Source organism: Meriones unguiculatus, chromosome 7 (genome assembly GCF_030254825.1).
Source record: "Meriones unguiculatus strain TT.TT164.6M chromosome 7, Bangor_MerUng_6.1, whole genome shotgun sequence".
Taxonomy (NCBI): Eukaryota; Metazoa; Chordata; class Mammalia; order Rodentia; family Muridae; genus Meriones; species Meriones unguiculatus.
The window spans coordinates 120350496-120376262 of NC_083355.1; the positions used below are offsets into that span (position 1 = coordinate 120350496).

Consider the following 25767-nt stretch of genomic DNA (forward strand, 5'->3'; position numbering starts at 1 on the left):
CGAACTCTCCTGCCCCCTGTCCGTCTGCGCTGCTCTTACCTTCAGCGTTGGATGTATCCTGACTGACTCATTCTGACAAATCTTCCTCTGATTCATCACATTGTCTGCCCCTCAGAAGTCATTGGGATTAAAGATTCGGGCCGAATTCCAGCCAAAGGGATTAAAGGTGTGTTCTAAGAGCATATCAGCCTTCCAGCTGGATCACAGAGACCTAGGTCTGTGGATGCTATCCCTTGCCAGAGCAGCCGTGTTGCTGGATTAAAAATTTCTCTACAAAATATATCAACACGTAGTTTACCTAGTGAAGCCATGGGTGGAGAGTCGGCATAAATACATGTGAGTCTGAGGCACAGAGAAATGAGCAAAAGAAAGATTTAAAACCATAAGGGCTGAGGGCTGGAGAGATGGCTGCTCTTCTGGAGGATCCGGGTTGATCCCCTGAAATTAAGGGAGTGTTTGTAACTCCAGTGTTGGGGGATCTGCCGCCCTCTTCTGGCTCCTGAGGGTAACAGGCACACATGTGGTGCCAAATATGCAGGCAAAACACCTGTGCACGTCAAAATCCACTCATTAATTAAAATACTTTAATAAAATACTAGAGGTTGAAATTGTATTTCATTGGTAGAAAATATGTGTCGTATGACTGAGGCCTTGAGTTTGGCCCCCCAACACCACCAAAGGAGGGGACGAAGGAGGAGGGAGCGAAGGAATGGTGGAGTTATAAAACTTTCAGAAAAACAATTACTAGGGTTTCCTAACAAAAATTTGCTCATAACACAAAAGAATCCCTTGGCAGTTGTGTTTTGGCATGTTTTGGCTGATCTATGGAAGTAGCTGCTACTGCTCTAGTTGGTGGCTTTAACCCAGGATGGCAGAGCCTAAAAATGCGGGGACTAAAGTCCCCCGCAGTAGCCAGCTGCATTCAGAGCATCAGGCGGTTTCTATTCCGCAGGCATTCTGAGGGATAAGCCAGGTCAAACGAGCAAAATCCACGTGAATGTGGGCTACACACAGTCACAATGGCGAGCATGCTTGAAAGCATTTGTAAATAACCAAGGGGAGCAGCAGTTTGTACTCTGGAGCAAACGCACTCCTGTTCACCACGCCTGGGAGGGGCATGGGAGCCCGGGCCCAGAACAGATCCGTGCTATGGAGGAGCAGAGGGCACAAGACTCCTGCTTACCAGGAGTTTTCTCACAAGCCCCATCCACGGACTGTGTTCCAGCAGGTGTGACAGAGCCGTGAAAAAGCGAGAATGCCCTGCGTGAATTCAGCTTGTTCTAGATCATGTTCACACAGGCGACAGCTCTGTGCTGTTACCATAACTCAAGCAGATGAAGACGAAGTGGTCAGTGGGCATTGGAACAGGGCCCTGGTAAGTAGCAGGTACAACAGAAGTGTGTCCTGTGCCGCTTCATCGTTTCACGTCTGTGCCCTGTGCAGGGACCCAAGCCTCTCAGCATGGAGCTGAACAAGCGATCTTCCGGCTGACAATTCTGTGATGCTAGTCCTGTCTTGTCTTAACATTTTATTGACTCCCTGCGAGTTTTACGTCATGCACCCCCCTCCTGCTCATCTCAAAATCCCTTCACATCAGTACTCACCCTTGCAACCTCCCACACCCCCACCCTCAAAAAACAAAACAAAACACATGCAGACAAACAACAAAAAAGCATAGAAAACAGCTCATCGTGGAAGCTGTAGGATGTCAGTGTGTCCGACGGTGCATCCCTCTGTCCACACACCTTCACTTGAAAATAAATGTCATTGCGATGAGTCATTGGTCTGGTGCGAGATTTTTAGCTTCTGTGACATCATCAGTATTGGACCCTCACAGGGACGCCTCAGGGCCTCTTCCAGGTCATCCCGTTGCAGCCCTGTGTCACAGGGATGCTGCTTCTTTGGATCAGCAGGACTGGCCTTTTCACACATCCCAACCATTCTCAGATGATAGAGATTTGGGAGTGGGCCAACTCAGAGCCCTGGGTCTGGGCCTGGGTGGCAGCTCAGTTGGCCAGCGCTCCAGCTCTCTCTTATCCACCAGGGGGAGCTCTCCAGCGCTCCTCCAGCTAGGCCACCCAGTGCCACCATCAGTAGGAGGCGGGGTCAGCTCTCCTGCTCTCCTGCTCTTGGGGCAGCTCACCTACCTCCAGAGCCAGCTCCACTGTGTCGCCCAGGCCAAGTGCCCACCCTCCCGAGTGCTGCAGCCAGTGAGGGGGCAGGGCCAGCTCTCCCACCTACCATAGGTGAAAGCGGGGGCAGGGGGTCACCCGGCACCCCTGCCGTTTCAGTCAGACAGCGGTGGGGCCAGATCTCCAGCGCTCTTGCCCCCTGGGCCGGCTCACCTGCACCCTTCCCCAGCCATCTCTGCTGTGCTGCTCAGGCAAGGAGCAGAACCCACTGCAACTAGCGAGGGACGGGACCAGCTCGTCCGTTTTCACAATCCCGGGCCAGCTCGCCTGAGTGCCACAGGTGGGGGGACAGTGGGAGAGGCCCTTTCTTAAAAACCAGAAACAGACGTGAACCACCTGCTGGCAGTAGATATGACATCAGTTTTTATACCTTGCCCCTGGTAAAGGCGTCCCATCTCATGCAGTGGCTGCATTTAGGATAAGCGGTTGAAACGCTGGCGGTCTGGGTGGCTTTCTCACTTCTACCTGTCTACAGTTTCCAAAATTTGAAAGTCAGCATATATTACTATTAGTAAACAACCCAACAAAAATACTGAAAAGTTTATTTCCTTTCAAAGTAACGTAAACATAAAACATAATACTTCTCAGATTATCTGCAAGGCCAGTCTGGATACATGGTGAGATCTTGTCCCAAAACAGTTTGTCTTGATCATTTAGTTTCTTGCATGAAGTAGAATGCCACGCTTTGTCTAGCTAAAGGGAAGGAAGGAACACTGATAAGGTTAAGAGGTACTTCAGAGGATGGAAATACAGCCACATGAATGGCCAACAAGATGAGCCTGGGACTGAAGGCGGAGAAAGGGAAATTTGTAGACTGAGGAGTGCTGTGACCTGGCAAAGACTGCAGAGCAAGGAAGCCAGGCTGCTGGCAGGTTGCTGTGAAGGAGGAGTTAGGGTGATCTGGAGACCCCTGTTTTCTGTGCGGCTAAATTTATCCCCAAACCTGAATGCCCTACATACCACCTGATCATGGCTGAAAGTCCTTCGTAGATATCACTGAGGCTGCAAGCTTGCCAGTATGATCACAGGAGCATTTAAAAGCAGGGAACGTCCAGTGGATGCTGGAAAGAAATGTCAGAAGAGAAAGGGAGAGAAACTGGGATCTTGAGGATTCGGTTTGTCATTGCTCTCCTGGAATGCTGGAGTTCATACACAGGGCCGGAAATAGGCTGGAGGAGGAAAGGCAGCCTTCAGGCATCAGCTGTAAGGGAGCAGCTGCCCGTATCCCAGCCACTTCGTGGGCTTGGGAACACACTGAGGGGGGCCCTGTAAAGTTTAGCCCTGAGGACCGAGACTCAACCTGGTTGAGTCTACCTGGACTTCTGACTCACAGAAGATGAGATTATACATGGGTGTCATTTTCAGCAGTCAAACCGTGATGATTTACTGTGACAGTGATAAACACTTATTCCACATTCCTTGTGGAGCTGGTAATCCCCTGCTTCATAATATAGTCATTCTCTGTGACCGCCAGAGCGTCCCATCACAGGAAGCGATGCATACCTCTGAAGTTGCAAAGTAAACTTCTTTAACTCAAGTATGTCCCATATACATACATTAAAACTTAAAAGTTCTGCAAAAATCTGTAGCATTATTTTTGAGGTAAACTCTTGAATATAAGCACTTGAAATACTGTTAATTACGTTTTCAGGAAACATTTTATGCGGTGACCATGGGGCTGGTCCAGGCGTGTGGCATTCACAGTGAATGGAAAAGGTAGTCATTGGCACGGACTCACAGCTGAGGTGGGAGAAGGGGCATCAGCACCGTCGTACAGAGATCATAATTCCAGTTTCATGGTGTCCCTGATAGCTAACAGTCAAAGGACGCTCTGAACCAGGCGCTGTTCCTGAGGCTTCTCACCCACATTTACATCTCACCCTGTGAAATCCGCAGCTATGCGGACATCCTACCTCCTGGAGTTCAACACTTGCTTTAGAGGCGGCAGACAATGGGGTAGGGTGTTCCTACAGTTGCTGTAGATTTTTGCTTCCTGAGTTCTGACTCTTGTTCTTTTAGGAGGCCCTTTGTAGATGGACTTTCTGGTTGGGAAGGGCCTTAATTGGTCAGTTTTATCTTGAGATGAGTTTTTCTGATGTACTATCCCTACAAGGGGCCATTCTTACAGGTGAGGTCACTAAAGTGCCTGGGCTTTGATGGGTAGACCACTAGTTTCTGTTTCTACATCTTGTCTCCAAAGGTACAATACTTGAGAAAAGACATTTGTTACACAAGGACTGAGATATGATATGGAATAAAAGGCATACTAAAGCATGCCTTTGAAATTTGTTATGAAGAGAGATTTTGTTGTTTCCTTGCTTTGAAATTTCTTTCCAACATTTATGGCTTTATTCTGCTCTTTGTACCAAAAAAAAAAAAGGGCAATTTCTCTGTAAATGGGTTTCAGCAGTTATTTTTCCTGTTTGTTTGGTAGATTATTTGTTCATAACATCATAACATCTCACCTTCAGGGTATCAGATACTGAATGAAAAATAAATAAATAAAAAGGAAATGACTATTTCTGGTAGTATTGGGGAGGAGAAAGTTTACTGTAGACATGCGGGAGAGCAGAGCTAGAGGCAGAGACACCGGGGAGAGGCTGGAGTAAATGTGAAGGGACTGAGCTGGGCCGGGTGGGGCCGGGTGGGTGTAGGAAGAGGAGAACCAGCCCCCAGGAGTCCAAAGGTTCAGAAGGAGCAGGTAACCAAAATGTCTGCTTCTATGGGGAGAGTGGGAGTGAGAATGGAGGCCCAACCAGTCTGGAGAGTTCAGGGTGAGGTAAGCCAGCCAAACACGCCAACAGGTGGGACGGACAGATGCTGGGAGAGCCTGGAGGCCGGGTCTGCTTGATGTATTAGATAGGTACCTCAGCCGTTCGTCCCAGGTTTGGAACTTAACAGCTTCCCTTCCAGACAACACAAACCCCTCCATGTGCGATGATGGGCAAAGGAATCATTCATGGAGCGAGCCTTCTGGTCCTGGAGCCTTCCAGTTTCCTTCCTGTGTGAAAGGTCATCTACCAAACCTCATTGTGACCCATCTCTACCTCGGACAGCTCTGGCCTTCTGAAAATTCATCTAGTGCTAAAGCATGCCTTTTTGCAACTTCTATCTGTTGGCCTAAACGTCACTCTTCACTTTTTATGATCATGTTTCCCTTATATCTTCTCATGAGCAGCTATCACTTTATTTGTGTTTTAGTTTAAACTTATGTCTGGGAGCTGTACTCGGAGCCAGAGCCAGACCAGTGGACACAGGAGTCCATTGCACTAGGCTTTGGCCTATCACAGTGCCAGAGATTCCTAGCTACAGAAGGGGTTTCACTGATGGTGGCAAAGTGCTGCTATAACAGATGAAAGATGCTGTCAGAGTACCACAGAGCTTTGCTCAGCTAGGAGAGATGGTTGTACATCCTTATACATGTAAAGTGTAGTGTAAAGATGTAGCCATCCTTAGCTACTTTGTAGGTTCTTTCTCCCACCCTTTTCCAGCCCTTTTCTTCTTCCCTTACAACCCCATAACACTAGGTAAGAGATTAAAGAGAGAGAGAGAGAGAGAGAGAGAGAGAGAGGAAAGGAAAGTGATGCCTGAATAATGTCAGGGGTCAAATTCCTGCTGACTGGGGGCGGGGGGTCAAGTTCCTTGGGGCATGTTTGATCTTTGCTGTCAAGATATCTAATTTCTTGTTGCTGTTGTCTTCTTTGTGCATGACCAACAACAACCAACCAACAACCCCACCACTCAGGGCCCTAGCATTTATGTACCACTAGAAGCTGGCAAAGTCACACCCATGCTAGAGCACGAGACAAATCATAGTCAGCTGCTGTGGACGATCTGAGCAGCCCCATATCTCCACACCTGGGATTAAAACAAAAACATATTCTTATACTATTTCTGTGATTTTTAAAGAAACCAAAATTTGTACATAGATATTACACATGCAAGGATAAATCAGTGGAAGGCTCACCAAAGTGGAAGCATCGAGCTTTTCCATTCTGAGCAGGGTGAGGAACGCCCCAGAGGAAAGAACACAATTCCTTCAGAAAATGCAGGACTATAGTTTACCATGGGGGTAGATGATTACTTATTTACTTATTTATGAATTTTGAAAGAACTGGGAGTGAATTTGTTGAAGACAGTAGCACAAGAATATGATGTCTGCAGCATGAGAGTGGGCTCTGCTGTAGTCTCACGCCCGGGAAGTATTGAGTTTTCTCGAGAGACAGTAGCATTGGCATCTTAGGATGGTTAGCCTGCAGAGCGAAGGATAGAAGAGGATGAAGGGAGATAATTCGAAATGGTGGCTGATTGGGAAAAGCAGTGCACTAGCTGACTCAGACACCTTCTGCCTTCCAGAGCCATGTCTGTAGTAGGGCTATTCCCTCGGGGATACGAGGGATAGACAGGATGAAGTGATGCAGAAATGACTTTACCACTGGAAATGTTAAGTTAATCTCTAGAGGATTCCTGGCTGTGAGATGGGGAGAGTGTGGAACTCTGGGGTTCAAAGGAGCTGGACTGCTGCAGATAGAATTGAAACTGTGTGAGTGGATGAGAAGGTCAAGAGGGATGAGGCTAGATCGCCCAGGCACCTTAAGATTTAAAGGTAGGTGAAAGGAAAAGGGGAACCATGAAAAAAGGCAGAGCCAGGGAGGAAAGAGAAGCTCAAAACACATGACAGCATGGAATCCCAGTTATTAGGAAGAAAGGAATGCCTGACAGTGTCAGATCTCACAGAGAGGACAAAGTAATGAAGATGCCGGCACCCACCACATTTGGCTCCAGGGCTCTCGTGGATGCTCTACTCTTGAACAAACAGTACCCAAACCAAATAAACTATATGTTGGCTTTTCTGGAGTGCTTGTTTTTGTTTAAACCTACATCTTACTTGTCTGCTTCTCTTGCCATATTCCTGAAAATATTGTTCACTTTATAATCCCTTTTCCATCATTAATTCATACAATGCATGTGATAAACTAGAACTAGCATATCTTCACAGCTTGAGCCTATGTCAAAGTTTTAAGTGCAGCAGACTGAAATATTAGGTCTTTAAGTCCCACTAGTTTACTTAGGTACCTTCAGGCCACTTCTGCATATAGCCCTCTTTGAACAGCTAGCTGTTGTTCACTTACAGCATAATACAGAAGTGTTTGTGTTTGTTTTCAAGCGAAGGGTCTACATACGAGGTTCTCAGATACCCCTAGTTGTGCTGCAGCAGATGAGTAAGCATGACGTGCTGATTTTATCACCACAGCACACACGTACGCTTCTCTTTTAAGTGGTGGCAGTGACTAGCGGGGACATAGGTCTTGGTTAAATAAACTGCTGGAGTGGGAAACAGTGATGTCTAGACACATATGCAACTTCCTTTGTTTCTAATTGTTAGATGGTGCTAACAGGTAATTGCTGTGATTGACAAAAAAAGAGGATGATTGGGGTTGGCCTGGTGCTGTGTATTCTAATGCTAATTACCAGCCCCCAAGATCTGGCTGAGGCTGACTCAGTGCATCCTCATGCACACCAGTCTTCACTGTGTAAACCTTGCTCTACCTAATTTAAAGTTTATCGGTTAATAAAGTTGCTGACACCTGTGACTGGGCAGAAGTAGGCCTGATTGAGGTTCCCAGGTTTGGAGTCTCAGGGGGACCACAAGGCTGGGAGAAGGAAGGAAGGTGGAGAAGATGTGGCAGGAGGAGAGAAAGTTGGAGAGAAGGAAGTCACCATGTGGCAGTATGGACCAAGAGCACATGGCCGTGAGCACTGGCTTGAGAGAAGCACCCTAGACAGGAACAATTATGGCAAGTAACTTGGGGTGTCTCACTGTGAAAAAGCATATTAGGTTGAGGGTTGATATCTGTCCATTTACTGTGCTTTAAAGCTTTTATAATCCAAAAGGTCTCTGTCTCGATCATTTGGGTACTACCTGGGGTAGAGGAACCTTCTCCAGTCTACTGTCATTTTCACAAGAGGTAATAGCAAGATTATCCCTGTGTCAGAACTATGATGATATTAACTCTAAGAATAGAATAATGCAATTGGAAACAGGAATATTAGCCTGTGAGAAATAGAGAGAGAGAGAAAGAGAAAGAAAGAGAGAGAGAGAGAAAGAAGGAAGGAAGGAAGGAAGGAAGGAAGGAAGGAAGGAAGGAAGGAAGGAAGGAGAAAGAAAGAAAGAAAGAAAGAAAGAAAGAAAGAAAGAAAGAAAGAAAGAAAGAAAGAAAGAAAGAAAGAAAGGCAAACTTGATAGGTGGAAGTTCCACCACTGTCCTTGCTCAGTTTGTGTATGAAAAGACCGTGATTAAATAGCTGTATTTTTTCCTGAAATTCTCAGTCTGTCCTAGCTTAAGATTTGTCACTTTCGCACTATGGTTTGGGTATTCTGCTGGCATGTTTGGATGGACACCACATACGTGTGTTGCCTGTTGAGACCACGGGAGGGCACTAGATCTCCTGGAACTTGAGTTAGGCATGGTTGTGCAGCTATGCAGGGGCCGGGAATTGAACCCTTGTCTTCTGCCGCCAGTGTTCTTAACCACCGCACCATCCCCTAGTCCTTAGCCTAAGCTTATATAGTGCTTTAAAACTCAGGATATTTGGGACTAAAACTCAGGACTTTTTTTTAACATTTAATTTAAGAAATTAAGAAAAGATATACACAGATATTTAAGTCACCTACCTATGTCTCTAAAACATTTTTATTATGGTATCAAAACTACTCTTTCTAGATTTACTAAAAACCTTTACAAAATTGTTCAGTGTTGGTGCTATTTAAAGCTGTTTCTAAGGACAGACCTTTAGTTAGCTAAATGCCATTACCGTGACTGCTCTGTCTCTCAGGATGATCTTCACTGCACTACCCAGAATCACTCATTTTTGAAGAAATGCTTCTTTAAGAAAGCTGGTCTGCATTTTCTCAGCTAACCTCTCTCAGGAGACTAGCTGTTGTGTTTGCATTTGAGGCTTCCTGTTGGTCTCCTGCCTTTGCTGTGATGAACAACAGCTTAGTGAGCATTTGGGTGCTACTAAAGTGCCAGGGGGAATGGAGAAAACAGCACCCACTTCTTGTCCATTTGCCAGTGCTATTTGGGGTTGATTCTACTGGTTATAGATGTTGAAAAAAGCCAAAGCATTCCAACATGCTCCAGACCCCGTCTCTGGTAGTTAAGCAGGAGAGGGAAAACCGTAGGCTGCAGCACCTCAGTCCTGAGTCAGCCTGTATTCATGAGAGTGATCAAGGCCTCAACTGCATGTGCTTGGAGTACTATATAGCCGTTTTGTTTGCTGAGTAAACTGTATTCTAACTGCAGTTGAGCTTTATAGAAAGCATCCTTGCAGTCTTCAGCGTTCGAGTCTGTCAGCCTGATGATATTCCAGTGAGTCTAATCATTTGATTGAATTATCGCATCATTTTTGCCTCTAAGGCACAGTGAAGACCATGCTTCTTTACAAATGAATTAAATTGGGATAGAGCAAAATACAAAGTAAAGACAGATTGCCAGATGAGATGAGCATAACACTGAAACATGGAGTCTTGGAGAAAGCCAATGCCTGGTTGAGGAGACCGGTGTTTTTCAGCCCTGGGACAGCACTGAATCACATGAAAAGAGCCGACAAGCCACTGAAACAAAGGGAACAACCCAGTGTCCTCTAAAAGACCCTTTCAGCAACTTTCCAGGCATTTGGGAGGCTCTTAGCTGGGCAGCCCTTGCTGGTCTCCCTGTGGCCAGAGCAGGCTTTCCTGGTGCTGGTGGGCAGCATTCCTTCTCTTCTGATAACAGCTCTCTTCATGTTAGCAGCGTGCACTTGCTTATATTCCTTGAAATATAACCCTAACAATTTGCAAATGGGATTAAGTCCTTCCACTATATTTTTAAGATTCCTAAACCGTTTGGGGTGGTGCACACCTTTACCTCAGCACTCAGAGGCAAAGGCAGGCTTAGTTCCAGGCCAGCCCGGTACAGAGAGAGTTCCAGGACAGCCAGGGCTACGCAGAGAAACCCTGTCTTAAAACAACAACAATGACAACAGACTTCTGCTAGCAGTGTGTGGCAGTGGAGGCCTTCTCTTTTAATGTCCTTTGTCCCTCAGGTGACTTTTTCACTCCCTAAGTCTCTCAGGTGGTGGTTTTCTGCTTACCTACTGTTTTTCTGTGAAGGAGCATCCCTTATGCTGGATACTATCAGCAAAAGACAAATGGGTCCCTCCCTCTGTGGAGCATCTAGCTCAGAAGACAAGCAGCAGCCACACAATTCAAAATAATTAATGGCACACCTGCCAGGTGTTTAGGAGCAAACAAGATCTGGAAGGCGCCAAGGGACGTATAATGGGATCAGACCTAGTTTGTGTCTTGCTCACACAGCATTTTCCCTTTTGTACTTTGTAGAAAGAAAGGGGGGGGGGTTGAGTCAAAACTCTTTTCCCTCCTGGCACAGAGCTGTGGGAGCTGCTCTACAGCCTGCCATGGGCAGGACACAGGTCCTGTCACTGCAGAGGTGCGGAGAACATAGCGGGTACAGAAAGCTCAGGAACTGTATGTGGCAGAAAGGGCGAGGCTCTTCCCACTAACCTCACCACCTTGTGCCACTCTTCTTTCTCAGTGCTCGTCTCTTTCCTTCCTGTACCGCTGCTATACTGTCCGCCCCACTCATGCCCTTCCCCATGAAAACCTTGGAAGCTGTAGCGCTCGTACGGCTGAGAAGGCGCTGCCGCTGTACCGCTGAGAAGACGCCGCCTCTCTTATTTTATTCTGAACCTTAGAGAGTAAAGGCTGGCGACCCTGCGGCAGGCATTAGGGTGCGGAAAGCCTTCACGGAGAGGGCAAAGGCCGACTTTCACTCTCCGGGAGCAAGTTCCCTCATCCAACTTCTCCATCGTTTTCTATCTGTGCTGCTTTTTTGTTGCTGACTCACAGTGCCGCCTTCCCTGGGAGGTCATAGGTCAGGCAGCCATTGACAGGATGCCAGTGAACGTTCAATCTGCATCTTTGTTCCATTCCCAAAAATTTAGGAGAAAAACCCTAAAGCAGATGGCAATGCTACAATTGTAAATCTTGTACACAACTCAAAATACAGAATGTTCAGTAATTGATACTTTATTTTGTTGCCTTTTTATTCATTTGGGCAAACACAATGTATTTATACAAGGTTTCCCCGTGGTCACTCATCAGTTCTTACGTCCACAGTCCCTCCCTACCTCATTCTGTCCCCAGATACTTTCTATTTGTGGCATTTCAGATTCCAGATTCCCTAGGTTGGAGAGAAAGAGGCCAACACCTCTTTATGAGAGTCTCAGTCACTAAATCAGCTGTATCAGGAGTACACACTTTCCAGTGGCATTCATGCCAGGAGGGAAAGTGTGTCGGTGAAACCAGCTGAGCAAGCTTCCTTCCTCAGGAAGCCTTTGCTGGGCCACTGGGAAATGGTCCTGGGTGGAGTCGCAGGCTCTAACACATTAGCACTCTTGCCTTTCAGTAAATGAATATAAATTGAATTAATTTGAATGGCAAATCTGCAGTTTAACCTTGATCTCCCATGTTTCTCCTTTAAAGTGTCATCACGTTAATATATTCAGGTACACACACACACACACACACACACACACACACACACACACGGTTGTGCCTTCATGAGAAAAGAACTCACTCATTATGGAATTTTTAAGCTGCTGCCCAGCATCGATTTTCTAAAGATTGTGTTGACCTATGCTTAGCTTTCATGTCTTTTGTGGTCCTCTTTGAGGATGTCTTAAAGGCAGATTTAAGCGTTCACAGCAGCGAGGGCATCAGCATATATATGCTGACATTTTGAAAGATAGACGTTGTTAAAGACACTTGGGATTTTAAGAGTGTTGTCTGATCCCATTCTACGTGCCCGCTGACACAGGGCCACTTCGTTTTACCTTGTGTATTATGCAGAGTGGCGCCTGTCGCCTGCTCAGCCTGCAGCAGAGTTCACTGTATCCGAGCAGAAGTCTGCTAACACACTCCACCCATCCCAGCGCTTCTAGAATTGCTGATGTCCGCCAGCGCCCTCAGGGTGAGAATATTACCGTGCTTGACGAGTCTCTCCACCAACAGTTGCTGTGTGCGCTGCTTCCGAGTGCTCTGCAGCTATGCTCTTACTCACCATGGCACGCACACTTCACAGGGCGTGCCCTTTGCAAAGAGCGTTTTAAAAAATAAAGTAGCGCTCTTTAGAGACGAAGTCAGCATGCTTTCTCCCGGGTGTTTGGCCTGAAATGTCAGCGCAGTTTTCTCACACACTGAAGAAGGAAAAGAAGGCAGCGAGGACGGTGAACTGGAGTCCACCCGCAGCAGCTCCTAATGTGCGCTTCTTAGCTTCAGCCTTGATGGAGCCGTGCTTCTCATTCTGACGTGATTTCTTTCCCTGATCTTTCCTCAGGTGCAGAGAGAGCTGGCCGCTGTGATTGCTTTGAAAGCAAGAAAGTCTGGTGAGTGATCTCCGTGGGCCGGAGGGAAAGGGGAACCCTTTGTGTTCTTTCATACATCGCTGCACGGGGGCATTTCATGGTGCTGACAGGGATACAGGAAAAGGTCGCCATGTGTGGAAGCATTTCCACTACAGTCCAAATAGTGTAAGGTGTTTTAGGTGGCACTGCGAGGTAAGATTTTAGTCCCTTCTCCTAAATTATTTCAAATTTTGAGGAAAAAAATATTAATAGCCCAGTGGAAATAGGAAAGAAATGTGAGTTCATGATGAAAGCAATTAAATCACTTTACACTATGTAATATAACGATAGAGAACAATGACTGTTAGAATGCTGTAAGCTTTTGAGACAGGTCTGACTGCATAGCCCTGGGTAACCGGGAACTCTATCTTAGACCAGGTTAGCCGCAAGCTCGCAGAATCTGCCTGCCTGCTGGTGGACTGAAGACTTTCTTAAATTTCAAAATAACTTATCTAAAAATAATTTATTCAATGACAATTCCTAGCAAACATTTTTCATAGAACTGATTATGTAGATATACTATAGCCTTATATTTGTAAGCTATAATTTGTAGAAACAATATATAGAAAGCAAACGGAGACTTCCAAACATACTTTGGAGGAGAAAAAAACATTTTCTGCTAAAATCCAACATGACATGGAGGCTCGCTGGAGTGGGAAAATGCTCGCTGGGGGTGGGGAGGTGTCAGCGTCGGTGCGTGTTCTCCCTCACCTTCAGAGCAGGAGACCGGTGGTGCTGATCGGAGTGGGAATCAGCAAAGGCATGGCTGGGTGGGGTGCACTAGAAGACAGCTTTCCAGCCAGAAAGATGATGGGGTGAGGATAGACGTGAAGAGAACCTGGAGGGGAAACTGTTAGCGTGAGCTGAACGCTTGTGTATTTCTTCTTCTCGATACCCTCAAGCTTTGCTTACGTCTCCATTACGTTTTGAAGCACATTTGAGCATGTGTGCATTTACTATAGTTACTTTGGTGATTTTGCTGACTAAAGACAGAGAGGCCAGGTGTTATGGAGACTGCAAAGAACCTTGTGAGGGTGTGTGCGAGCAGAGCGCAGGGCGAACACCTTTAGACAGTAGATATTGCAGAGCAGGAAGAAGCCCAGCTAGCGAAGGGCTCACCATTGTAAGAGTCAGAGGAAGGTGACTGCCCTTGGTCTTCATCCTTGTAGTAAAGCGAGTGAGCTACGTCTTTGAGTGTGAGATTTGGCCTTTTAATGTTTCAGAGTAAGTTTGGGAGGATAAAAATAGAGTGGCCATTGCCAGAGAAAGAGCAGGAAAGTACAGAGGGCTGAGCACGTGGCTGACGTATGCAGCTGTGTTCTCAGGATGAAATGGCTGCTTTGTGCTGGGGGGGGGGGCATGAAGACCTGTGCGTGCCCGTAAGGAAGACTTGTATGAGTCAGTGCCTCAGTGCCTCAGCACCTCAGCACCTCAGGAAGTCTGACCTGTGGAGCCTTGTGGCAGCTCTTCAGACACACATGTGATCTCACATGTACCCCAGGGGTGTACCTAAATTCATAGCTTGTCAGGAAAGTGGGCTTTGTTGTTGCATTTGTTTGTTTGTTTGTTTGTTTAGAGGTGGTCTTACTGTCTAGCCCTGGCTGGCCTGGAACACTGTGTAGACCAAGCTGACCTCAGACTCAGAGATCCACTTGCCTCTGCCTCCCAAATGCAAGCATTAAAACCCTAACACCTGGCGCACTGGGCTGCTGTCCTAGCAGAGTCCAACACAAACTCTGCCTCAATAAATGAGGTGGAGAGCAATGGAGTTACACACTGGATGTTGACTTAACCTAGACACACACACACACACACACACACACTCACACACACACACACACACACACACACACTCACACACACACACACACACCCACACTCACACACACACCCACACACCCACACTCACACACACCCACACACACACACACACACTCACACACTCACACACACACACACTCACACACACACACACTCACACACACCCACACACACACACTCACTCACACACACACACACACACACACTCACACACTCACACACACCCACACACACACTCACACACACACACACACTCACACACACACACTCACACACACACACACACTCAAAGGAAAGGAAAAGGCAAAAGTAGTTCTCAAGTTCTTGTCATAGGTTTTTGTAGTAAAATAATCAGTGAAATGTGTATGATGGTGTATATTTTCTTTTTCATAAAAAATAGATTATTTTAATTTTTCTTGCTACTGAAAGATATTTTATTCTACTTTCGTGTTTGAAGAAGAAATAAAAAAATCTATCTTGCCAACACCAACAGTAATTTTTTGTTATATATATTTATAGATATTCTATTGATATGTAAATACTACTATATATTTATGTATAGATTTTGATGTAATTACAGATTCATACACATTTGTAATAAACAATGGACATATTGCAAGCACTTTTCAAAATACTTAAAATTTATTCTTTGAGAATTTCATACGTGTATATGTGTGTGGTGATCAAATCCAGCCCCAGTCCCTCCTCTGCAGCTCTAGGTCCCCCATCTTATCCCCGTTCTTACTTTATGTGCTCTTTTTGTTTCTTTAAACCACTTAGTCCAGAATCCCTGAGGAAATCTGGGATCCCCTCCTCCAAGTCTTTGCCACTCACGCTCCGAAATGGCAGTTCCTGTCAAAGCTGTGGTGTGGAACCACAGCGAGGAGAACACTAACGCATCTCCGTCTCCACAAAGCTCCCGCATGATCTGCATTCATAACTTTCTGCAGCTTCACCTGGAACCCCCCGGGTAGCTGACTGCTCTCCGTTTCTACGTTTGTCATGTCAAAAGCACTGTGTAAGTGGAGTCCGAGTGTGTGATCTCTTGGAACTGCCTTTGCACTGGCGTGACTTCCTGGAGGTTTATTCCGGTTGCACACAGTGCTTCATTCCCTTTGTTGCTGGCTCATACCTGCGTGTACCGCAGTGTTCGAAGGCCTCACCCGCCGAGTGACTTCAGGTTTGCTTCCAATTTGGAGCTGTTGTGCAGCTGCTGAAATACTCACGTGCAGCACGAAAATCGTATGTGGACTCAGATTCCACTTTTCTGGGACAAATGCCAAAGAGCATGAGTTGCAGGTTCATGGTACTTGCATCGTTCCAGAATGGCAGCGCCATTCTTCATTTCACCAGCAGGGGATGCAGCGCCATTCTTCATTTCACCAGCAGGGGATGCACGGTTCTCTGTGTGTTTGTTGGCGTCTGCTGTCACCTCTGTTTATTCAGTTTTGTTTTAGAGAGCCTCATAGGTGTACAGAGATATCGCAAGTAGTTCTTCTCCTTCTAGCTCCTCAGCGATTATGATGTAGAACTCATGTTCTAGCTCCTCATTGATTATGTGGAACTCATGTTCTAGCTGCCCAGCGATTATGATGTAGAACTCATGTTCTAGCTGCCCAGTGATTATGATGTAGAACTCATGGTCTAGCTCCTCATCGATTATGTGGAACTCATGTTCTAGCTGCCCAGTGATTATGATGTTGAACTCATGTTCTTGGCTTATTTCCCACCCTTGCATTTCCACTCTTCATATAGCCTGGATATTAGCCCTTTACTAATACGTGGTGACAAACATTTTCTTAAAGTCCATTGTCCACCTTTCCATCCTCCCAGGGAGAAAGGTTTAATTTTGATAACATTTTCTTTGCTAAGCTGGGTGTGGTGTGCATGCCTGTAACCCAAACACTTAGGAGGTTGGGGCCAGAGACCCACCAGCTGGAGGCCAGTCTGGCTGTGCAGAGCTCCCCAGGGCGAGAGTGTTGTTTTGCTTCAGCCCCCTGGTAGGACGCCCCTGCTCCGGTGCGTGGCCTTCTCACGCTGCCAGCACTAACTGGACTTTGTGGGTTTCAAACATTCAGGACACTGGGGTGGAAAAGTGACAGTGGGGGACAACGGGAAGGTCTGTAGGGGAGAGAGCATGGGCGGGGTTGATCAAAACACATGATGTACATGCTTGAAATTGTGAAATAATAAACTCCCTCCTTATTAAAAAATGGAGTAGAGGGAGGGGAGGAAGAAAGGGAACGAAAAAAAAACACAAGGAAAAGAGTGCAATGTACTTCTTTTTTCTAGCTCCTTTATTTTTATTTTTATTTATTTATTTTATTTTTTTTTTTTTTTTAGTAAGTCTATAAACACTTTGCTTAGGATTCGATCCTAAAGAGTTTTTGCGTGTCTGGTATTCCCTAAAGGTTTTATAATTTTATGTTTTGCATTTAAATCGTTGTTCTATTCTGGGTTCATTTGGCTTAATGTATAAGACTTTTGCTATAGGTTTTTTTGTTTGTTTGTTTTGTCTTTACTTTGTACCTGTGAAACTGTTACAATACTTGTTGAAAAGATAGCTCCAGTTTATTGGATAACTTGTACGTTTGTGCACATTTGTATGTATCCATTTCTGTTCCATTGAACAAATTTTCATAGCTATACATCATCCATTTTCATGGTATCTTCCTATTAACAACAGCGACTGAAATGATCATTTTTATTAGCTGCACGTTCTGTGCAACTTGTGTGAGCTGTTCTTGCTTTCCACGCTTCATTTTTGTATTCTGAGACAGGGTCTTCTATACCGTTAGCTGGTTTCAAACTCATTGTGTGCCGAGGATGACCTTAACTTGGACCTTCTGCCTCTGCTTTCTGAGCACCAGGATTGCAGGAGTGCAGCTATGCTCTGTGTGGCTTATGCGGTGGTTGGGCTCCAGCCCTGAGCACTGTCTGTGCTAGGAAAGGTGTATAGTAACTGAGCTCTGTCCCCAGATCTACACTGGAGCGATTCCCCCACCCCGTATAAATAAAAACAGAAAGATGAAAGCGTGTATTCTTGAACATTTCCCCCCTTTTCATTAAACAAGTGACTAAAATTAGACTAGCCAGGTCGACTAGTGAGGGCAGTTTTACAGATTTGTCTTTCTTATATATGGCAGAAAGCTACTGAAATTTGTTTCTGTAGGTGATGTCAGGTAGAAGATTAGTTTTGCAAGCACACACACACACACACACACACTTGGATTTAAGTACTGAAGCAATCTTTAGAATAAGATTTATGGGTAACGGGACAGTGAGCACTTACATTCCTTATTCTTGGCACACTTTTAATTTGTCAGGTTCCTTGAAGACCTCTGTGGGCATTCTAACAAGTGAGAACTGTTTGGACTGAAGACACAGCTCAGTAGTAGAGCGCCTGCTTAACGCACACAGTGCTTGGGGTTCCGGCCAAAGCACTGAAGAAGAGGAGAGGAGGAGGCCTCTGTGCTGCTCTGCTCATCCCCTCCCCTAGCCGCCTCTGTCTCTCTGTCTCCATCTCCGTGTCTCTCATGCTGAGTAATTCTCTGTTGTCTGGACTTGCACTGTTTATCATTCACCTACTAAAATACCACGGTTACTTTCAAGGTTTAGAGGTTGTGAATAGTGCTGCTTGCGGGTGTTGTGTTCAAGTTTTCCGTCATTTGAGTTGAACGCTAACGGGTGTGTTTTCTGGGTCTCAGGTCAGATTCTGTTTCATGGATGGTCTTTTAAATTCCGCCCCCAACACAGCAGTCTTGAGCCAGCTGGTGCTGCTTTGGATTTGGACCCGTCTAGTGTGTGTTCTCTCCCTTCTCTCTGTTTTTCCTCCTGCTGTTGCTGTCATTTGCGATTCTCTAATGCCCAATGGTGAGCATCTTTTCTTGTGCTTGTTGCCACCTGTGGGACTTCTTGAGCGTGACTCGCAGTCAGCTCTTTTGCCTGTTTTCTAATTGGGTTGTTTCTTTTCTTGTTGTTGAATGTGAAGAGTTCTTTGTCTGATCTAGTAACATTTATGATCGTGAATGCCGTTTACAAATATCTTCTCCCAGTCTGTGGTTAGGCTCTGGCTTGCTTTCTCTTTTCTTTTTTGTTTGTTTGTTTGTTTTTGTTTTTGTTTTTTAAGGATTTATTTATTTATTTAATGTGTATAAGCGCTCTATATGCATGTACGCCTACACGCCAGAAGAGGGCACCAGATTTCACTACAGAAGTCTTGTGAGCCACCATGTGGTTGCTGGGAATTGAACTCAGGTCCTCTGGAACAGCAGCCAGTGCTCTTAATCTCTGAGCCATCTCTTCAGCCCTGTGATTTGCTTTTTCAATCTCTCAATGGTGTTTTGCATTTTAATGAAGTCCACCTTGCCAGTTGTTTTCTCTCATGAATCACTGTTCTATGCTGTGTCTAAAACTTACAAGCCAAAGTCATTTTATTCCATTTTTACTGCAGATAAAAAGCAGTAATGCCAAAGCACAGAGAGCTGAAGTCTCAGGAGTTGTGCTCACTCATTCTTTTTCTAGTTATAAAGACACCCTGCTATGCGCAGACTCCTGGCCAGGCCTAGAGTGAACAAAGCAAGGGCATGTTGTCCCGTTCTGTTTTGAAACCACTGTCTGCATTTCATACACACATATTACTGAATCAGTGCCTGTCTGCTAAAAGCAAAGCTATCGTTGTGCAGTGAAGAGGTCATGAGACACAAGCCCATTACCAGGCCTTAGAGCTCCAGCCACAGGGTGGTGCCCTCTTAAACTCATGTTAATTTTTTATTTTTAAAGAAAAAAAAAAAGAAAAAAGCTGTCATACATCTGGTTAAACAGTAGTATGGAAATGAAAGTTGGCACCCCTGGGGCTGTGCAGCAAGCTCTGGCTACCCTGGAAGCCCATGTTTTGTGGCAGGACTGCTAATTAGGGCTCAGGTGGCCGCGCCAGACTTGTGTCCAACTGCAAAATGTCTTTAAAATGAGCATTAGTAGGAAAAAAAAGTTTTAGTTGCACCTCACCGTACAAACAGAAATAAAAGTAACTGCCAATCAATACAGGTTCCATAAATGATTCAAGGCTGTAGTTAGCAAAAAATCCATTTTGTTTAATTTTCTAAGAGGCTATTAGGATGTACCTGTAAGCAGTTTTCTCCTCTCAGCTTACTGTGGTGGATATTGAGATACTACGTCTCATAAAATTTACAAAATTGACAGTTTCCTTGTGGGCCTTTGTCTTGATCGGGTCGCTTGTTCTAGTGCCAACCTCAGTCGGTCAGTGTCTCCTGCTCTCTGCGGACCATGGCCAGGGCTGGTTTGTGCTTTTCTTTAGAAGTGTGTGCTTCTTGGGTTCTGTTGATGGAGGAGCAGAAAGGTTATATTACTAAATCTCCTTGGCGGAGTCTAATGTCACTCTGCCTGGCTAGCTTACAGTTAGAGGGTGAAATGGGTTTTTGAACTTATGTGTCTGCACTCTTACAGCCACCTGTCCGGTATGCTCATGACAGCAGATCACCCGTGACTTCACCTCACACCCTGCGGGACCTGTGCTCCTTCCAGTTCAAACATTTATTATAACACCGTCCTCACTCTTTCCCTTTGTCACAACCTAGGACCACAGAGCAAACCTCAGGGCAAGAGGCTGCTGGGCAGTCAGAGGGCGTGCACCTGCAGACAGGGCTGCCTCTACATGCTGCTAGCAGGAGGCAGGGCCTGAAGGACGTCCCCCAGCTAGACAGTTGACAGGTGACAAGCAACCTTGATTTTTCCCAACCTGGGCATTGGCACATGAGCAAACTCCCACTCTTGGCTAGAAAGTTTCAGCATTATAAGAATAAAGCTGCAATTTGTAAAAAAGATTCCAACTGAGCACTCTTACTCCTGGGACTAGAAAAGAATAAAATAGAAACTCATAAGCTGTGCAAGTCAAGGGCAGGCCAGCGAGGATGCAGGCCACAGTGTTACTGTTTCTTTGAGTCGTAGTATAAAAGTATATAAACATTTAGTTTTAGCTTCTAGAAGACATTTTAATTAATTAATTTGTCTATTTACGTCACATCCCAGCTGTAGGCCCTCCTCTTCTTCTATTTCCATCCTCCCTCCCACTTCCCCCCTCTCACCATCCCTACTCCCCAGATAAGGAGAGGCTCCACCCTCCCAACTCACAGAGCACATCAAGTCCATCAGGACTTAGCCGTCCTCCTCCTCTGTGGCCCTGTGAGGCAGCCCCAGCAGAGGGAAGTGAAAAGCAGGCAAAGAGTCCTGTGAGAGTCAGCCCCTCTCCCCTTTCTGCGGGACCCACATGCTGGCCAAGCTGCCCATCATCTGCATCTGTGTCAGGAGCCTAGGTCAAGTACAGCACTGCATTTGATTTCACCTAATCCTGTTACTAACATGGAGTTCATATTTAGAAGGCTGTGTGAGAAAACAGATTTAAGAGTAGATCTTAATAAATTAAGGGCCAGCACAAAATTCTGTCAACTGCTGTAATTACTGGACCAATTTTTTTGTGTCTTTGTGATCCTATATGGTAATATTTTGTTGAAAAATTCTCCTAAGGCGAAAAAGTTCTGGGTGATGTGGTGCACAATTTTGATCCCAGCACTTGGGAGGCAGAGGCAGGCAGATCTCTGAGTTCAAGGCCAGCCTGGTCTACAGAGTGAGTTCTAGGACAGCCAGGGCTATACAGAGAAACCCTGTCTCAAAAAACAAAACAAACAAATAACCAAAACCAAACAAGACAAAAATGTATCCCAGTGTTCTCTTGAAGAGCCATTTCCCCTCTGAGTGATCTAATGAAGAATAAATGACTCTTGAGTGACTGAGCACAGTAAGGGGACAAACACACAACCCTATACTGTCACCCTCAACTCGGGCCCAGCAGGGATTTGTGGCCTTGATGAATTAAGACTTTCAGAACTAACTAGAATGAAGCAGAATTGGGATTAGAGATATTTTAGCAGGAAGGTGCTCGTGAGAACATTAAGAACAGCTCCAAGAGTATGGCGTGCCTCCTCGGAGAGGCCGACCTTTCAGGTGCAGCTCTGGTAACCGTGTGCAGGACTTGGGAACGTTCTGGAATTCCACCGCTCAGCAGGATTTGAGACTCACTCCATCGCCCCTGCATGGGCTCTGCTCTTTGATGACTGAGATGTGGAAGTGCCTGGAGTGAGAGTTAGTCCGATGTCGTAAAACCCGGCCACCAGGCTGTACACTCAGGATATGCTCTCATGTTAGTGAGATTTGGTGAGATTCCTAGAAAATTATAGGTTTGCTGCTGAGAAGGGAGAAGGGCTTTAAGCAGTTTTTAATTTGGCTGAAACTTTTCTTGCTGCTGGAGAGGGCCTTCAGCTAGACTCCAGGGCTCTTTTTCTGTGTCATGTCTCTGTAACCCCCCCTCTTTCTACCCTGTTTCATGTACATAATGACTGTTGGCTGCATTTTAAGTATCTAAAATGTTATGCTTTTTTTAGTGATATTTCAACTACTTCCATCTTCCCAAGCTTCCACCTCTCTTCTGAAAGGCTCACTCATGTTGACTTTTTTACAGCGCTTGCTCCTCTGCTTTCCTTTCTTTCCTTTCCTTTTCCTTTTTCTTTTCCTTTTCCTTTCCTTTCCCACCTTCTGAATATTGTGCTTGCCAAAATCCATCAGTCTGACCTGTGGGTGGGCAGGCCTTTCCAAAATGCTTTGTAACACCCTGAACATTTTGGTTTTTGTTTGTTTGCTTTGATGGGGATGGTCTTTGTCAAGCAAGAGGATCTTTCATGGTATGTGTTTTCTCCTGAAATGGTTGATATGACATTCTTGTCTTCTTGATTGTGAATGGCTTTGGATGTTCCCTGTAGAAAAATTTTGTCTGACACTGTGCTGTTGTGGATGCGTGTGAACTTTCCATCTCCACTGCCTAACTGCTTCTTCTAACATTTGCAGAGATGGTTCCGCCGTCCCTGGCAGGTTTGTAGGTTCATCCCCATCTTCCCCAGGGACTGGGGCAGTGAACAGTGCAGTGGCCAACAGCTTGTCTTTCCTTTTCTTAGTGTCGAGAAATCACCCTTGAAGCAGCAATTCTCATAGCAGTGAAAAGTTGAAGGGTCCTGGAAAATGTAAGGCTCTTACAAGGAAGAAAACAATCACAGCGATGAAGCCTAGCAGTAATTGGAAAAGCATGCAGCAGACACTTTGTACATTTTTTAAGTCTCCCACTGGGATACAAAGAAAATTGCCTTTTTTAAAAAATCCCATGACACTGTCTTTTGTAATTAGAGCTATTAAGTCAAAATAATAAATAACCATCAGTGGTTTACTATAAAAGAAAACAGTCCTCCACACTGATCTCTTTTGAATAGCAGGAGATGCCAAGGTCTTTGGAAGCCCTTCACCCTGAGGATTGTTTAGAACTAAGTAAATTTTTTTTTCATGTTTCAACGTGGTCATTTTCACTAAGAGAGTAAACGAAACTTAATTGCCAAGGAAGTTAATAAATAACCATAATAGTGGGTTTTCCAGATGGCAGGTGTTTGGAAGCCTGCTAAAAACAAACAAACAAAAACACAGCAAAAAAATGATAAATGAAAACAAAAACTAACAAACAAAGCACTGCAGAGCCCCTCCGTGACGATGCGTAACATTTACAGTGCCGGCAAAGGTAATGAAATTACTTGGAATGCCAGCTCGTTCTTCTTGCAGAGAACTGGATGCTGGAAGAGAGCTGGCCTCTGGTGGCTCCTCTTCCCAGAACATGGCGGCGGTGGGAGAGTTCTACTCTGGTCTGAGTGGTCTGGAACAGTTTTGGGATTGCACATAGGTCAAACCTGAGGATCAGTTTCTTGGGGTGAGAGCAGAGAGGTGAGCAGAAAGGCGGGCAGAGGCAGTCAAGGGGGCTCAAGCTTTCTAGCTGAAACCTAAGTCGTGGCTTTTGGCACCACAGTCCCTGGGAGGATGTTCTGCTCACTGCACCGAAATCAGTATAATGAGTGCCCTGTGCTTACATCCATTACCAGCTCTACGGCCAAGGTCAAACAAAAGAGGGTGACCAGAGAGCTAACGCTCCCTTCTCCTTTCTCATCATGACAAACAGAAAGAGCAGTTTTATATCTGAATTGATTTAAATTTCAAAGCATAAACACAGAGGTCCCCCAGGTATGTTTTTTTAGTAAAAGTTTCTTGCAAATCACAACTTTCATAAAAAAAAAAAAATTAAGTCTCATCACTTTCTCCTTTCCAAGTGTAGACAGCTTTTGTTTTTTTGTTCAATAACCCTGCTCTCCCCTGCTGGGTTAGTGACACCGAATCAGAAGCCAGCAATGCAATCAGGGCCACTTTGTTTAATGATTTAGTTTTGCATTTGTTGAGCTAATTAGCTGATTGAAGCCACTAATGGGCGCCTTTAATACACTGTTGACTGGGCAGCCTCTCCTCTGCCGCCTGCCAGCTCCTTTGTTCTCATCCTCTGGAGAGTGGGACTGCTTCCCTGAGGAGCACATGATATATGGCACCCAGCACTGGGGGCGGGGCCCCAGAGGCCATTATGCTAATTACCAGGTGTCCCAATGAGGAAGTGCATCCATTTAAAACCCTGTATCTGACTAACTCTGGACCTCTGACTAACGTTTATCTTTGGTGGATTGTGGACCAGGGAGATTGGCCATAATTCACTGTTAGGATTTATAATTTTGTGGCTACAGCTTGGTGTGCCTCCAAGGTACCAAGTAAAAGCAATCTGCAGATGGTGTAAAAGATGAAACATGAAACTCTTTATGGAACGATGAGGAGAAAATGGTCACACAATGAAAAGAAAAGCCGTATTAGCAGCTAACATCCTCTCTCTCCGGTACTAACACATTCCTTAAGAGGAGCCCCTGCCACGTGCAGTTTTACTCCAATCCTAAAAATCTGTAGTCTAGAAAAACATATCTTTACCAAAGTCTCATAGTTGGGAAGCGTTGTCAGAAAACTGAAGGCCACATCGACTCTTACCTCTTCATGGTAAGGTGTCCAGCATCCTTTTAAATAAAAGGAAGAGGTGGCCTTGGCCTAGGATTACAGGATCGTGGTAGCCACCAGGAGTCATTCGTGTCTCCTAATCAAGCACCGTGGCTGACTCCCTACGAATATGGGACTATTAATTGCAGATAATATAATATCCTCCTCCTACTTCCTTTTAATTTCATTGGCATTTTTCATCATTGGAAATCTCCCCTCTCCCCCTTCAATCCTCCTCAGGGCACATTTTCTGCTGCCATTTGTATTGACAAGTAAGAGGCATCCTGGGAAATCTTTGTCTTGGCCATATGACCCAGCAATTGTCCATCATTCGTCACATTAAAAGTCTAATTGTATAAGTAGCCATGAAAACGGAGCTGTTCTCAGTGGAGCTGAGCTGACAGGAATGCTGCGTGAAGGCGGTGAGCAGTGCGCTCAGAGTTGGCAGCGTTCCCTTCAGGAGAGATGCTGCGCAGAGCGAACCTTGCTCGTGCACTGATTCCTGTCATTTGTGTAGCACATAAACACCAAACGTCTGAGGGTTTGTAGTCTGTCCTCATCTGCAGAGGTAGATAAACAAAGCAGAGTTTGAGCTGTTAGCCTTCCTCCGCAGGCTCTGGAAACACTGCCCTGGTAATGCCTTGCGGTGACAAGATGTGTGTGGGAGGAGACTGGTTAGAGCTTCTCCCTGCAGCCCTGGAGGTTGTATTATTGACTCGTAGCTTTTGACATGTAGTTTTCCTTTGGATGCGGGAACAGACTGATAGATACTTGATAAGATAAACCTATCTTTTTCTGAGCAGGTGCTTCCAACTTCCTCCTGGGCTGGCTGAAGCCCTTCTCCTTCCTAAAGCATGGCTCTGAGGTTCAGTTCGCACAACTGAACGTTCATCGCTGTTGATAGTGCTGGCCCCTGGCTCCTGCCTCTGCGCTATTGTTTCAATGTGGGAAGAGGTCCTGCACCTGAATTTTAACCAGTCGTGTTTAGCACGAGGTGATTCCAATGCTAGACCTTGATGAATCAAGGAGGTGAGCTGGTGTTTGAGGAGGGGCATTTGTTGGCTAGAGTAGTGGTTCTCAGCCTGTGGCTCGTGGCCCCTTTGCAAACCTCTGTCTTCAAAACTGTTTACATCACGAAATCCATTTTATGGTTGGGAGTCACCACAACATGAGGAATGGCTGCTACACTGACTGGAGAATTTCCCGGCTTCTCAGGGTTTCCCTCCCTGAGAAGACATGAGAATGGCTACAGAATTGCATGATTATGGCAGTGGCAGTTTTGTAAGTGAGAATTATTTCCAGCCTTTGCCTTCTGGCC

General features: G+C 45.6%; 1 protein-coding gene across 2 annotated transcripts in view; it reads left to right on the forward strand.

Annotated features, from left to right (window-relative positions):
- Nucleotides 1-25767, forward strand: part of Rapgef5 (Rap guanine nucleotide exchange factor 5) — a 205551-nt gene that overhangs the window by 67679 nt on the left and 112105 nt on the right. The window contains exons 1-2 of one of the 2 annotated variants that reach the window (XM_060388290.1): nucleotides 12414-12515; nucleotides 12593-12641. In XM_060388290.1, coding sequence (XP_060244273.1) covers nucleotides 12429-12515; nucleotides 12593-12641 — 136 coding nt within the window. In that variant the 5' untranslated portion in view covers nucleotides 12414-12428. Of the gene's footprint in view, nucleotides 1-12413; nucleotides 12516-12592; nucleotides 12642-25767 lie in introns of those variants that run through there. The other variant, XM_021642613.2, reaches the window with a different exon arrangement.